Below are 11,515 nucleotides of genomic sequence, written 5' to 3' on the forward strand. Positions count from 1 at the left end.
ACCCGTGTCCCCTGCATCGGCAGGCGGACTCTCAACCACTGCGCCACCAGGGAAGCCCATCTTGGGCTTTAAGAAATCTCCTGATGGCCTTTTCTCAAGGCTCTGGATTTTGCCAAACGGCCTGCCCCGACCCTTACTCCTGCTGTCATTCTGTCCACCACATAAAGCGCAGCTAACGGTTTACTTCCTTTAAGAAACCCTCCTGGGACTTCCCTGGTGGTGCAGTGATTAAGAATACTCTTGCCAAAAAAAAAAAAAAAAAAAAAAAGAATCCACCTGCCAATGCAGAGGATATGGGTTAGAGCCCTAGTCCAGGAAGATCCCACAAGCCGCGGAGCAACAAAGTCGGTGCACCACAAATACTGAGCCCTTGCGCCACAACTACTGAAGCCCATGCGCCTAGAGCCCGTGCTCTGCAAGAAGAGAAGCCCGCGCACTGCAAGGAAGAGTAGCCCCCACTCGCCCCAACTAGAGAAAGCCCGCGCACAGCAAGGAAGACCCAACGCAGCCAAAAATAAATAAATTCATAAAAAAAGAAGCCTTCCTGGACACCTCTCTATTCACAACTATTTAACAATCACGTTGACTTTGGAGTCAGTTCTAGGTGTCTTCCCAGCTTCACCAACCATGTGACTTTGGACAAGTCACTTCACCTCTCTGAGGCTTTGTGTCCCCATCTGTAAAATGGGAAGAACACCACCTACTTTGTAGGGTTGCTTTACGCATGAAAAGAAATAATTAATATAAAAAAGCCCACACAGCAGGCCCTCTCCAAAGAAGAATTTGTATAGATGTGCTTGATACTGTTAGTAATTAAACGGCTATTTCATGTCAACAGCCTTAAAAATGTGCAGACCCTTTGAGCCAGCAATTCAACTTTTTAAAAAAATTATGGGTCTTCGTTGCTGCACGCGGGCTTTCTCTAGTTGTAGCAAGCAGGGGCTACTCTTCATTGCAGTGCGCGGGCTTCTCATTGCGGCAGCTTCTCTTGTTGTGGAGCATGGGCTCTAGGCGTGCGGGCTTCAGTAGTCGTAGCTCACGGGCTCAGTAGTTGTGCCCCACGGGCTCTAGAACGCAGACTCAGTAGTTGTGGTGCACGGGCTTAGTTGCTCCGCGACATGTGGGATCTTCCTGGACCAGGGCTCGAACCCGTGTCCCCTACATTGGCAGGCGGATTCTTAACCACTGCGCCACCAGGGAAGTCCTCAACTTTTAGAAAATAAGAAAAGGAAAAAAATCGGGGATTGGTTAAATTAATTATGATCGATCCATCGGTAAGATGAATTGCTGTGAAGCCTTGAAAATCTGTGTTGTAGAATATTTAACATGGAAAAAGCATAATCCCATTTTTCTAATGGAAAAGTAGCAGACTGTCTCCGGATGCTGGTATTATGGCAAATTTCAAAGTCCTTTCCCCCCTTGGAAATGCATTAGCCGCAGCTTCGTCGTCTCTAAGATTCTCTATTTCTTCCTCCAGAAGCCAGAGCCAAAGGCCCACCTCCTCTCCCCTCTGTATTTGTGTGGGTTGCCCTCCAGCTTGCCAGCGTGCCTGGGTAGGCAGGCGTTTTTGCTACATCCACAGTCTTTGCCCTGATGCCTGTGATCAACTCTGGCAGTTTTGGTCATACACACACTCCACACATCTATGAGTGGCACTGATGTGCACAGTACTTTTGATAGGCCCGTTTGTTTTTCTGTCTTGGTAGCTTCGGTACCTTGAGGAGGTAACTGGAGGCAAAGTCAGGAGAACCACAGTGAGGTCCCTGATAACCATAGGGACTTGCACAGGTCACCTTCCTTTGCTGGAACTCAGTTTCTTTATCTATACAAATGGGGATGTAATCTCCACCTGCGGGACAGTGACTGTTGCCTGCCATTCCAATAAACGAAGAATGTTGACTGCCATTTCAGTTCTAGAAAGATCAAGCCGTCGGCCACTGCAGATGCCCCCACGCCTAACACCATGATGGGCCCTGAGGGGAATTCAGGGATGGAGGAAGACAGGAAGCATTATGTACTTTGGAGACTGGCCCTAGATAATAAAGATGCATATCTAGGGAATGATTTCAATGAGCCCAGACTCTTTCATCTTCCCATATATAGAAAAGCACTAAAATAATTGAGATGTCTGTTTTTTGTGATTAGCAATAATCTTTTGATGTTTTTTCCAGCAAACAACTCCTATATATCCTGGCACCTCCCTTAGCTCTTTGGAGCAGGTCCTCAGAGCTGTCTGAGAGGCTGTCTCCCCATCTATAGGCCTCAGTAAGTTCCCCAAATAAAACATAACTCACAGTTTTTAGGTTGTGTGTTTTTCTTTAGTTGACATAGTAATAACTGATATTTATTGATCTCTTACTATGTGCCAGCCCCCATACTGGACACTTGATCACATACCTTCATTCACTCTGACAGCATCTCTAGGAGATGTTACCGTCTCCACTTGGTGCAGAAAAAGGAAAGGGATGCACTGCACGGAGCACCTGAGTGAGGTACTTTCTGCAGGCACAAAATTTAAGAGGGCACCAAAAAGCTCAGTAACCAAAACAAATAGCATTAAAAAAATTATTGAAGTATAGTTGATTTACAACAAATAGCATTTTAATGTAATTTTTTAAAAATCAAAATTAGATGATGAACAAAATATCAAGAAAAAAATTTTAAGAACAGGATGAATAACTGTGTCCAGCTGAGGAGCCATGCTGGAGAGGCAAAAGGAAAAATCTGTCTTTCTTTCCGGGCCCTGTGACAGAGTTTGGTTCAGTCATTAAACGATTGTTGTGCCAGACTGTGTTCTGGGTCCCAGGAACACTGTAGGGAACAAAACAAGAACCCTGCCCTCAAGAAGCTTTTGTTTTCTGTAGGATGCAGATAGCAAATGGAACCATCTCCATGAGAGGGGAGACTGAACTCTTTTTTCTGCACCTCCTGTTCCATCTAGATCTGGTTTCTATGACTCTGGGTGCTGGCAGGGTCCAAGACCCCTCTCAGGGTCCACCTAGTCTAGAGCCTGTTGGTGGGGCTGGAACTGCCTAGATTAATCTCTGATATCTCACAGTCAATACCTGTTCCTTTGCTTAAGAATTCCTAGGGAACTGGGTAAATGCAGATACCTGGGTCCCACCCCTGGTTCTGGGATCTGGAAGCTGTAGGGTGGGGCCCACAGGGCAGGGCAGGTTTTTTCCTCCTAGGGTCCGATCCACCTTTCCAAAGACAAACAAAGATAAGCTCCTTGACAGTAGGACGCCAGTGCCTTAGATCTGTAGTGAACTAGTTTCCTTACAAGTTACCTTTCACAGTCTCACCCTGGATTTTCACCACAACGCATTTCACAGATGAGGCCTCTGAAACTCAGAGGGGGACGAGTGAATTGCCCTGAGGCACAGACTCAGGAAGACCAGGTGGGGTAGCCCTTATGGCCATCAGTGTGTCCCTTTAAGAGGGAGGCTCATCCCTGGCAGCTGGTGCTCAGGGAGGCCCCAGGAAGAGGGAGGAGCAGGACTGGGGAACTGGGACTGGGAGGTCTGGCCAGAAGGATGTTTCCAGAGCACCAAAGGAAGCCAGGCCTGAAAGCAGAGGGCCTGAGACCCCAGCCTGGCAGAATCCTGATCAGAAAGGAAGACTCTTGGTTCCTCTGGGCCAGACACTGGCTGAGGTTTGGAGGTTAGTGACTTCTGTGTTTGCTTTGGGCAGTGTAGCTCTTCCCTGGCACGTTTCACTTACTTTTGTTAAGAACCCTCTGAGGTGAGTACCCTTACACTGTATAGTCAGTTTCCAGAGGTAGGTACTGACACCAGAGATGTGAAGTGGTTCTCTCAGAGTCACAGCAGAGCCAGGATTCTCATTCAGTTCTGTTCCCCCAAAGCCCACACTTTTCCCTCACCCTGGCTGTCGGTAGAAGGCCAAGTGTCCACATGTTGCTGAGTGAATGAAGATAGGAGGTGTTGACCCTCTTTTTCCCTACCTGGAGTATGGCCTTCTGAGGGCAGGCAGTCCCAGCCCCAGGGGCAGCCTCGGTATAGTGGGGGTAGAGTCAGACCGACAGTTCCTAGGGCTGCCCCTCCACAGCCAGGTGACCATGGACAGGTGCCTCCCACTCTGAGCCTGTTTCACATTTATAAATGGGGCCACCACTGCCAGCCTCTCTGAGCTGTCAGGAAGATGAGGGGTGTGGGGAAGGAGAAGTGCTTAAAGAGGCTCTGCAAAGAACGGGTCAGGGCTGGTTGCTGGTTTTAACTCCATCTCGGTTCAGGGGCAGTGGGAAGTTGGAGAGACTGTGGATGTGGGCTGTTTTTTTCTCCATTTTTCAAAATGCCGGCAGTGCTTACATTGTTTTCACAATAAATAAGTCCATTGAACTTACGCTGAAGGGCGCATGCTCAAAGGTGGTGTTTGTGGAGCGGTGGAGGCTGTTGCTGGGTTGTCATAGGCCCCCTTGGGGCTCCCTTAGCCAAAGACAGTGGGGACAGGGATGGCACTGCCCCACCTGGGGCTGGGGGGCAGGGGCAGCAGCCCCCCAAAACCTGGTGTTAGTGACCTCTGCAGATCAGAACTCAGCCCCAGGACTGTGAGAACTTGGGCAAGTCACTCCTCACCTTTCAAACTTCACTTGGGGGATGAGGCTGGTGGGGTGGGGTGCGGCGGGGGGGAAATCTCCCTGGAAGGGGCCTTTGAGGCTATCTGATCCAGAAACTGCCAGATGCAGAAACAGGCCCAGAGAAGGGATGGCTTTGATCAAGGTCTCTGAGGCAGAGGCTCCATCCAGGTTGGTCTGTGTCTAAGTTCAGGGTTTTTATGATCTGCCCTCCCCTGAAATGCCAGCCCTACCAGGACTGAACTGGTGGATTGATTCACTCAGAGAAGCCTGCTCTGTGCCGGGCACTCAGGTAATCAGAGCGAGGCCCTGCCCTTGGAGAGCCCCAGCTGGGGAGAGTGTGGTGAGAGGCACCTACTGGGGGGGAGAGGTCCACCCTGGGGCACTCAGGTAATCAGAGCGAGGCCCTGCCCTTGGAGAGCCCCAGCTGGGGAGAGTGTGGTGAGAGGCACCTACTGGCGGGGGAGAGGTCCACCCTGGGTTAGGGAGAGGTCAGGAAGGTTCTGTAGAGGAAACGCTGGTGCTGCTTTAGTGCTAAGGGGTTGCTCTGAGGACAGGTGAGGTAAACCAAGGCTGGAGGTGGAAACTGCCTGCCTGCCGTGATTGGCACCCACGTATGTAGCAGGGAGTGTGGGTTGGAGAGGTCTGGGGACAAGTTTGAGGAGAGCCTTGATCCATGAGTACAAGGAGCTTGGCTGTTGCCCCGTGGACTCTAGAGGGCATCACGGAGAAGTTGAGATGTGTGGGGAGCAGGGCACGCTCAGGTGACCTGGGAAACCCAAGACATGCCGAGTTTGGCAGTGGGCTGGGCCGCCTGGGTCCACAGCGCCACCTGGTGTCAATCTCCCTCACTGCAGCTTGGCTTCGCTGGGCTCTCTAGCTGGGGAAAAGGTAGGACAGAGATCTCTGCAGGGGACTCTGGGCTCCCAGGCAAACTTGTGGACCAGGACCAGTCCCGGAACCTTTGTCCCCTTCCAAAACAGCCAGGCTTTATGGTCAAGAGCTCACATTCAGGGATGTGTCAGACCCCTACTAGATTCTTTGCCTGCCCTCTCAGGCCAGGGTCCCCATGAGAGCGTGAGGAGACATGGGTCTCACGGCCCAACCTGCCAGCCTGGGCAGGAATCCTCTTACACTATCATCCCACCCCAGAGCAGGCCTACCTCCAAGCACACATCTGTGATGAGCATCTTACTCCTATCTAAAGCTCCCTCAGGCTTTGAGGAACTTTGCTGGAGTAACTTCTCCTTAGGACTTCCTCTGTCCATCCCGTCAGCCCCCCAACCCCCTCCTCCATGGTTCTCCTCCACCTTGCTGGGGCCGTACAATCTCTACCACGTGTCAAGGGATCAAAGCCAGGTACAACACGGCATGTCTAGCATGTGTGCCCTTGAATCCAGATACGTCTGCAAGGATGTTCACAAAATGTTAACGTGTCTTAGGATGATGGAATTTTAGGCGACTTTTTTCTCTCATCTTTGTACTTTTATTGGTTCCTTACATCTTCTAAATCTATATTATCTTTATACTCACATAACCCCAAAGTTTTCATTGTGGAAAAAACAAATTAAGAAATCTAAGCACATCCCAAACGAAGCTGGAATAGTGCAGTAAAAGTGAGTGGCTGACAGTGGCTCTGCAGTCCTGTAGCTCTTGCCTTTGTATGTTTCACAGGGGCTGTTCCATTTTTCCTGGCACTCTAAGCTCCTGGGGGGCAGGGACCAAACCAATTTCCAGAGCTTCTTCACAGCTCTGGGCACAGAGCAGATGCACAATACACCTAACCTCTTGCCTGACAACTGAGCTACCCTCCTCTCTGGTTTTCTGCTGCCCCTCTTGCCACCCGCCCACCCCATCTCCCCCCACCCCCAGTCTGTTCTCAACAGTGCAAATCAATCACATCATTCTTTGACCTACAAGGCCCTGCATTGTTTGGCCCACCAGCCCCTCCAGAAACTACCTTAGCACCTCCCACCAACCCCTCTGCGCATGCACCAACTGCTCTGGCCCCCGTTCAGTCCCCCCAACATTCTTTCACTTGCTGCTCCCTCCGCCTGGAATGCTCTTCCCTCAGATCTGTGCTTTGTCCTTTAGGTCTCAGATCCAACATCACCTCATCACACAAGGCTTCCCCAACCTCCTAAAACATCCCCCTGTCCCCCCCGACTCCCACCACACACTATGCTGCCACCTGGCTTTATTTCTTCCCTAGCACAATTGCCACCTGAGATTGCCGAACTTGCCTACCCTATGTCTCCCCAAGTCTCTCCCAGCTTCCCCAGAATTTAACCCCTGCCCGGGCAGGGGCCTTAACAGTCCTGTTCACCACTGTACCCCAGCAAAGAGCCCAGTGCCGCTTGACACACAGTAGGCTCCCAGGGAAGTTTGTGGGGTTGAATGAACGAACCCCACAGTGACTTGTCATGAGTCACAAAGTCTAAGGGTAAAGTATCTGTTTTCTGCCATTCCCCCCACCCGATGCAAACAGTGCAAGTCTGCAGTACCTTATCTTGTAAACCGTCCTCAGCACAGAGAATTGGCCGGGGCCTCAGCACAGAGCTGGCTGGCAGGAGTCCTCAGTCAGTGGCTGTTGAATGGATTCCCTCCTCAGCCTGACATTCATCCATCATTTAATCTGTGCCAGGCACTGGGCAAAATGCATTCCATTTACTCTCTTCAAAACCACCCTGTTTAGTAGGTACCAGTTCCCCCATTTTACAGATAAGGAGATAAACAGACTGGCCCATATGTGTCTAAGTTAGGACTTCAGCCCAGGCTGGGTGATCTCAGACCAGGTGCACATTTTCTTTTGGCTGTGCCATGTGGCTTGCGGGATCTCAGTTCCCTAACCAGGGATTGAACCCGGACCACGGCAGTGAAAACACCAAATCCTAACCACTAGACAAACCACGGAACTCCCCCAGACCAGGTGTTCTTAAAGGACTCCTGCTTCTGAAAATGTCAGCTCTTGGGAAGCAAATATGTCAGCCAAAGCCACCTGCCTTGTGTGTCCTCTGGAAAGACAAAATCTCGTTTTATTTTTAAGCTAGCATGTTGGAAAGATACAGTGCTTCAATGATGAGGTCTCAGCTGGCTGGTGGTGGGAACACAGCCTGGATTCAAGAGCTCAGCCACTCGCCACATGGATAACTTAGTTTCTCTGCACCTGTTTCCCCATCTGTAAAATGGGACCACTGCTCACATCTCACGTCCATTGTGAGTGGAAGGTGTTCACTCAAAGTGGCCTGACTGAACCTGCAGACACCAGCAGCCAAGCTGATGAGCCCGGTAGTATCAGGGGGCATTCAGAGGCTGTCCACCCACCCCAACACTTACTTGTTCAGTGAGGTGACAGTAACAAGGTGGGGAGAGATCCCTGGGGCCACGGACCCAGCCTACAGCCAAATTGAGGCCAGAAGTGAACACTTCTTGGTGAGGTCAGAGGTCCTCTGAGATCTCAGAAGTTGGGGCCAGCAGGTCAGGCTTTTGAGTCTTACTCCACTCCCAGTCACGAGGTGACCTTGGGCAAGTCGAATTCTCTCTGGGCCCTTTCCCCATCTTTATAATCCAATGGTGAAAGTCATACATTCTTCTCTGCTATTGACACTTTTTATCCACAAGGCGTACAACCAAGCAAAGGCGGCATAGCCAGACTCAGCAAATTTAGGCTCAGAGGGAGACAGATGAAGCAGCAGCCTGGAGTTGCTTCATGTTGGATGCACAGCCAGACCTTCAAGCGCTACCCAGATGCCGCAGGCAGAAATGAGTTTATTGTATTAGAAAAAATACCAAAGAAAAACAGCAAACACCTCCGTACTAGACACAATCATTAGTTTGACTTCAAGGGCGAAAAGGAATCTCAAAGGTACAAACTTTATTTCTGGGAGGGGGTGACAGTCTCATCCCTCCTCCTCCTTCCCTGTTCCTTTAAACCAATGGACCTCGATAGAGGTGCCCAGCTGTGTGATACAATCACACACATCTTTCTCATCCTGCTTGCCTACGCACACTCGTGTGGAGCTAGCTGGTCACGGTGAGCAGGCTCCTGAGGTTCTGGGATAGACAGAGAAATGTGAGGATGGGGTTGCGGGGGTTCCTAGCCTGAGACCAGGTTTCCAGTTAGTGATGGTGGGACTAGGGTGGGGGAGGGAGGGCTTGCCTTCCTGCAGAGCTGAGAAGACGGCTTATTGATCCCTCCTCCCCCCACAAACCCTAAGGCACAGGCATTGGCACGAGTGGCTGTTGCACATGAAGGGTGGCTTTCAATGAACCAAGTGACTCAAAGTCTCTCAGGGGAGCCACTCAGGCTAACTTTGTGGTACAGCCCTGGGTCTGGAGGTGACTACTGGAAGGAGAGCAATCAGCTGAGCCTGGATGTGGGGGAGGAGAGAGAAGAGAAGGAGCTTGCGATGCCCATCGTGCTCTGGCCAGGGCTGAGTGCCCTGGGCAGAGAGGTCTGGAGCAGGAGCCTGGAAGAGAGAGAGGGCTGGGCAAGGCAAGCTTAAAAAAGGAGAGAAACCCAGCAGCTGACAAGCAGAGCGATGGCCTTGATCCACAAGCTGCCCTCCCAGGAGAAGGCCAGCCTGAAACCCACTCTCCATGGCCCAATTCGGCCAGTCGGTCAACATTAAATAACAGCCCCTGATAGTTTCTGCTCTAGTGTATTATTACCATGCACACTGGCAAATCAGTGGGTCTTGAGAAGAATTAAAGTGCTCACTGGTTTGGCTTCCAATCTTAACAGTTCCAAAATGTCACTTGACTTCACAGCTAGTCATCACGGATGTGCCCTGGTCAGGTCACAGGCAAACACTAAGGCAGAGTAACATCTTGTCCTCTAGCTGAGACCCTGACGATGCCAACTGCCGTGGCTAATGGCAGAGGTGGGAGGAGATGAGGCCAGAGGCGAGCGGCAGCTTTTTGGTGAGGAAAGGCACCTGCTGCAGGCCAGACGCCGGGAAAGAGAACATAATTCAAGTCTGAGAAGTGGCAGAAGCCATGGCACGAGGGGCCCGAGGATGCCAGCGCCGAGACTCAGGTACCACGCAGCTCTGAGTTCTTCTCCACATTCACTCTCCCAAGTTAAAGGAGGTTCACGTGAAGAAAGAGAATATGAAAGCCTCTCCAGATTAGAAACTTCCAGATTATTCGTTGCCTATAAGCTCCTAGCAGCAGCTCTTTACGAAAATGCCCACTCATGCCCTCAACCTTGCTTCTTTCAAGTCAGAATGACACCAGAAATAACACGTGCCTTCAAAACACATTTAGGATAAGGTAAAAATCCCTATCAGAAATAACTCTAAGTTTTCTTGCCACCTTGATTCTGCATCATTATTCTTGCTGCATCAGGGATATTTTCCAAGAGCAGGGAATCATTCCCCCTTGGCCCCTAGCTGAATACTGCATATCAGTCTGGGTGGGGTGGGTACAGTGACTGCAAATAACCTACATTATTACTTGCAGACAAAAGGTCTCTGCTGCTCCAGACCTTCATTAACTATGACAGGTCAGCTACGCTGAGGAAATGCAGCCTTGTAGACAGCAAAGCAGGCTCTCCAAGATTGATGTCAGAGGACTGGCAATCAGTCTAGGTGGAGGGAGGAATGGCTTTATCCTGTTTCCTCTGGCCTGACACCTGCTGTTTTACTCCCCCTCCATCTTGAGGCTTTTGGTTGCTCCAGCCCGCCCCATGGCCTTGCTTGGGGGAGGAGAGGGAAGGTGAGAGAGATCATGGCTAAAGAGTTCACTTAGGTTGGGTTAGTCATCCTGAAACTGGCCCCATGTGCACCACATCCTTTGGTTCATTTAATGGTGGAGAGTAACCGCTTCCAGGTCATGGATAATGTAAAACTCACCTGGGTCCCACAGGTGGTGGCAACCTGGGTAGAGCGTGGGCATTCTCTGGAAAGAGGTTCTGGGCTGGGGCTCCCCTAGACTGTGTCTCTTGCTTTCTGCTTAAACAAATCCCCTCTGTTTCTCCAGTGCGGAGGACGCTTAGGAAGCAGCGTCAAAAGTGAACTCACAGACAAGACAGCCTTAATAAATTAGTATAATACTATTAGAAGGGATGGCATTTTGTTCTGTTTCTTAGCAGCATTGTTCTACATGCAGCCTGATGATCTCCTTCCCTGGGAAATTTAAAAAGCCGTTCCCTGGTTGTTAGCTCTGATGTAAAATTATAAAATAGAAATCTGGTAGGGTTTGTTTTGTTTAAAAAGGAAAAGCCCTGGTGAGGCAGGGCGGTCCCATGCAGTCCTGTTAGCTCTGGCCGTTGGGTCGGCCTACCGTGCTCCCTCCGGGAGGCTGGATCTGGATGGAGTCCAGGAGGGGCCTCAGGGCCTGTCCAAAGGGCCTGCAGAGAGAACAGACACGGGAGCTGGAGTGGGCTCTCGGACGCAGACTGACACAGCTGGCCGGCGCGCCCAGCACTGCCCACACGTGCAGCAGCACTGCCACACCAGGAAAATGTTCGCAATAGTCCATTTAATTTTCTCACCTACCTCACACATCCTTTTTCATAGAGGGGATCTCTACATAGCTGCTCTGCATTTTTACTCCTGGTGTCCCCTCCTTAGTAAATGCTACCATTGTACTACCTTTGCCTCCTGGTTAGCTGTGGTTTGAAAAGGTTGGTGACATACTGGGAACTAGCTTTCTGTACTTTCTGTACTTGTATTTTTAATTCTCATGGTACAAGAAGATAAAGTTTAAGTGAGGAAGCTGAGGTAAAAGAAAAAGGATATGAAAAAGAAAAAGTCATGGGCTTCCCTGGTGGCGCAGTGGTTGCGCGTCCGCCTGCCGATGCAGGGGAACCGGGTTCGCGCCCCGGTCTGGGAGGATCCCGCGTGCCGCGGAGCGGCTGGGCCCGTGAGCCATGGCCGCTGGGCCTGCGCGTCCGGAGCCTGTGCTCCGCAACGGGAG

At 50.8% G+C, this 11,515-nt stretch overlaps 2 protein-coding genes across 8 annotated transcripts in view; both read right to left on the reverse strand.

Moving 5' to 3' along the window:
* PMM1 (phosphomannomutase 1) overlaps positions 1 to 11,515 on the reverse strand; it is a 29,752-nt gene that overhangs the window by 17,636 nt on the left and 601 nt on the right. The window contains exon 1 of one of the 4 annotated variants that reach the window (XM_055085332.1): positions 7,931 to 8,355. The exons of the other annotated variants lie outside the window; for them this stretch is intronic. The gene's annotated coding sequence lies outside the window, so the exon portion shown is untranslated. Of the gene's footprint in view, positions 1 to 7,930; positions 8,356 to 11,515 lie in introns of those variants that run through there. 4 annotated transcript variants of the gene reach the window in all.
* Positions 7,570 to 11,515, reverse strand: part of DESI1 (desumoylating isopeptidase 1) — a 23,789-nt gene continuing 19,843 nt past the window's right edge. For 2 of the 4 annotated variants that reach the window (XM_028490682.2, XM_028490683.1), the window contains 2 exons: positions 10,880 to 10,946; positions 8,443 to 9,063 (listed from right to left, as the gene is read on the reverse strand). In XM_028490682.2, coding sequence (XP_028346483.1) covers positions 8,902 to 9,063; positions 10,880 to 10,946 — 229 coding nt within the window. In that variant the 3' untranslated portion in view covers positions 8,443 to 8,901. Of the gene's footprint in view, positions 7,773 to 8,442; positions 9,064 to 10,630; positions 10,947 to 11,515 lie in introns of those variants that run through there. The other 2 variants (XM_028490684.2, XM_024127339.3) reach the window with 2 other exon arrangements.

Source organism: Physeter macrocephalus, chromosome 6 (assembly GCF_002837175.3).
Source record: "Physeter macrocephalus isolate SW-GA chromosome 6, ASM283717v5, whole genome shotgun sequence".
Classification (NCBI taxonomy): Eukaryota; Metazoa; Chordata; class Mammalia; order Artiodactyla; family Physeteridae; genus Physeter; species Physeter macrocephalus.